Below are 3,213 nucleotides of genomic sequence, written 5' to 3'. Positions count from 1 at the left end.
TTTACATTATTTTAAATTTTTAAAATTTTGTTTTTTATTTGTTTTTAAATAATTTAATAAACAGGTTCTGATAATCGAATTTCAATTAATTTTCAAGTGAAAACTAGTGTAACGAAAGTGAAGCCAAATTCTAACCTTATATAAATATAATACGAGGAAGCTACCTATTTATTCTTTTCTTAATTTTTAATGCAAACTGTGTCACTGCAGAAAAAACATCGAAAATAATATTTGGATAATTAAATTTTAGCAATTTTTTTTATAATTTAAAAATATCTTTGAAAGAATTTTGAAATATAAAATAAAAATAATTAAAAAATAAAATTACTTAGAAAATATTATCTTAAATTATATGAAAAAGTTATAAATTTAATAGTTAAAAAATTAATTTTCAAAAAACAATTAAGAAAGTAGGGAGAAAATGAGAGGAGTGAGACAACTTCTAAAGAATCCCACCATTTCACCAAACTACCAAACCACTTTTACAAAATTACCCTTACTTAACAGCATTCTCACCGGCCCCACAATTACATAAAATACTCCCTCCCCTGCCACGTCAGCATCTACCTCACATCCTACCTCACGTCCTACCATTTTTATTTTCTTTATGTGGAGAGATTATGTTGAGAGACGATTAACTGTTACTCAATTCATACTAAAGACACAGACCACAATTTCTAATTTGGTGTTTCTCTCTAAAGGCCAGGGCAAGATGTTGGAAGATGGTGTAAGAAGAACAAATCCAGTGGCATTTTTTGATGACGATGGCCGTCGCAAAAGAACTGGTAAAAACATCTCCAAAATCTATGTATTTTGAGCTTCACCACATAGTGGTGGTTTCAAATAACTCCTTTTTTTTTTTTTCTCTAAAACAATTTCACTTGATTATCGGTAAGTAGTCATTTTCGAACTCACTCACTCTTTGAGCTTTAGGAACGGTTTGGACTGCAAGTGCCCACATAATAACAGCTGTTATTGGCTCTGGGGTGTTGTCTTTGGCTTGGGCTATTGCTCAACTTGGATGGGTTGCTGGTCCTGCTGTAATGGTTCTCTTCTCTGGTGTCACTTATTATACCTCAATTCTTCTAGCTGCTTGTTACCGCACCGGTGATCAACTCACTGGCAGGAGAAACTACACCTACACTCAAGCTGTCAGATCCTACCTAGGTATGCATGTTGCCAAACTCAACCATGCCACTTTTCCAAACTCTTTTCAAAACATTTCTTCGAAAAGTATTACTTAAAACTACCATGTAATAGGATTCAAAGAGTTGCTATTGAAGAAAATCGTTCTTGGGTTTTGCAGGTGGAATGAATGTCAAGTTTTGTGCGTTGGTTCAGTATGCCAACCTTTTTGGAGTGGCAATCGGGTACACCATAGCAGCTTCCATAAGCATGATGTGAGTTTTCAAAGATGCAAGTGTTTTTGTGTGGATCAAAGTGTAACAGTAAATGAACTAATTTGTGTTTTGGGTTGTTCATGAAACAGGGCCGTTAAAAGGTCTAATTGTTATCATAATAGCGGAGGAAAAGATCCATGCAAAATGAACAGCAATGTTTACATGATTTCATTTGGAATTGTTCAAATTGTTTTGTCCCAAATACCAGATTTCAAGGAGTTGTGGTGGCTCTCCATTGTGGCTGCTGTCATTTCCTTCACATACTCAATAACTGGACTTGGTCTTGGAATTGCTAAAGTCATAGGTATGATTCTATTCATGTTATGTTATAGAATTGTCATTTACTATATCATTATCAGTTGAGGATTGTACTACTACAGGGTAAAAATTTCACCTTTTGTGCTTGTAACAGCAAACGGGACGGTTAAAGGAAGCTTAACTGGTGTAAGTATTGGTACTGTCTCACAAAGCCAAAAAATTTGGAGGAGCTTCCAAGCTTTTGGTAACATAGCCTTCGCCTACTCCTACTCAATGATCCTTATAGAAATTCAGGTACATCTACTTTTGCTGAATTTTATGACATTCATATGAACTTCACTGTTCAAAACAGAGTTTCTTGGGTATTATTTGTACGGTTTTCTTATCACAGTTGAAATTTTACATTAACAATCTGTCTTATATGGATCATTGAAATGAAGCTCTAATTCTGATATAAGAAATAACTCAATAGTATCTAAAGATTAGTTTTAATGTTTTTGTGCATATTGTAAGTTGAAGTCTAAACTAAAACTGGTTTGTTATGAAACAGGACACAATCAAATCACCTCCTGAAGAGTCAAAGACAATGTCAAAGGCTACTTTAGTGAGTGTCTCAGTGATGACCATTTTCTATCTGCTATGTGGTTGCTTTGGCTATGCAGCTTTTGGAGATTCAAGCCCTGCAAACCTTCTCACTGGTTTTGGCTTCTATAACCCATATTGGCTCCTTGACATAGCCAATGCTGCCATTGTTGTCCACCTTGTAGGTGCATACCAAGTTGACTGCCAACCCCTGTTCAAATTTATTGAAAACAACGCAGCACAAAAGTTCCCGGAGAGTGATTTTGTGACGAAGGAATTTGAAGTACACATCCCTGGTTGCAGACCCTTCAAGTTCAACCTCTTCAGGTTGGTTTGGAGGACAAGTTTTGTGATCTGCTGTACTGTGATAGCAATGGTGGTACCATTCTTCAATGACATTGCGGGGCTGATTGGAGCCATTGGATTTTGGCCACTCACAGTGTATTTCCCAGTGGAGATGTATATTGTTCAAACTAATATACCAAAATGGAGCACCAAATGGATATGCCTGCAGATGCTTAGTGGTTTATGCTGCCTCTTGACAATTGTAGCTGCAATAGGTTCCTTCACAGCAGTTCTTGAGGATATTAAAGTTTACAAGCCCTTCAAGACCAATTACTAGTTGAGAGTCGCTGCCCTGTTAACTTTTCGTTACTTTGAAATCTATACCTTTATTACTTAGTTGGTCATGTTCTTGTTAAAGAAGATTATCTGTGTATGATTTTGTTTACAGTTGTACCTTATAATAGTTACTTTTTCTAAATTTAAATAATTATTTATATTTAAAAACTATTTTTCAATTTTATTATTTACTAACTGCTTCTTATTCATACTAAAAAAATTCATTTATACAATAAAAATTTATAATTATTTTTAAATTGTATTTTGTTTTAATTGAGTTCAGTTAAGAAGATGAAGAATGTCAAAAACATTTTTAATTTTTAAATGTGAATTACGTTTATTTGAATTGAAA

The 3,213-nt window shown here is 34.1% G+C and overlaps 1 protein-coding gene across 1 annotated transcript; it reads left to right on the top strand.

The window, feature by feature from the left end:
• Positions 1–666: 666 nt before the first annotated feature.
• Positions 667–2,920, top strand: LOC114195455 (amino acid permease 3-like). Its single transcript, XM_028085935.1, has 6 exons — positions 667–785; positions 934–1,167; positions 1,307–1,400; positions 1,490–1,704; positions 1,813–1,952; positions 2,209–2,920. Exons 1-6 carry the CDS (start codon positions 713–715, stop codon positions 2,860–2,862), a joined length of 1,410 nt encoding a protein of 469 aa, XP_027941736.1. The 5' UTR covers positions 667–712; the 3' UTR covers positions 2,863–2,920.
• The last annotated feature ends 293 nt before the right edge of the window (positions 2,921–3,213 follow it).

The sequence above is a fragment of the Vigna unguiculata genome, chromosome 8 (assembly GCF_004118075.2).
Source record: "Vigna unguiculata cultivar IT97K-499-35 chromosome 8, ASM411807v1, whole genome shotgun sequence".
NCBI lineage: Eukaryota > Viridiplantae > Streptophyta > Magnoliopsida > Fabales > Fabaceae > Vigna > Vigna unguiculata.
Note: the sequence above shows the minus strand (reverse complement) of the source record. Positions and strands in the feature narration are given on the sequence as shown.

Coding starts and splice junctions, on each gene's coding strand:
- LOC114195455 (XM_028085935.1), top strand. CDS start 713: ATGTTGGAAGATGGTGTAAGAAGAACAAATCCAGTGGCATTTTTTGAT. Junction 786..933: donor TGGCCGTCGCAAAAGAACTG/GTAAAAACATCT, acceptor TTTGAGCTTTAG/GAACGGTTTGGACTGCAAGT. Junction 1,953..2,208: donor TGATCCTTATAGAAATTCAG/GTACATCTACTT, acceptor GTTATGAAACAG/GACACAATCAAATCACCTCC.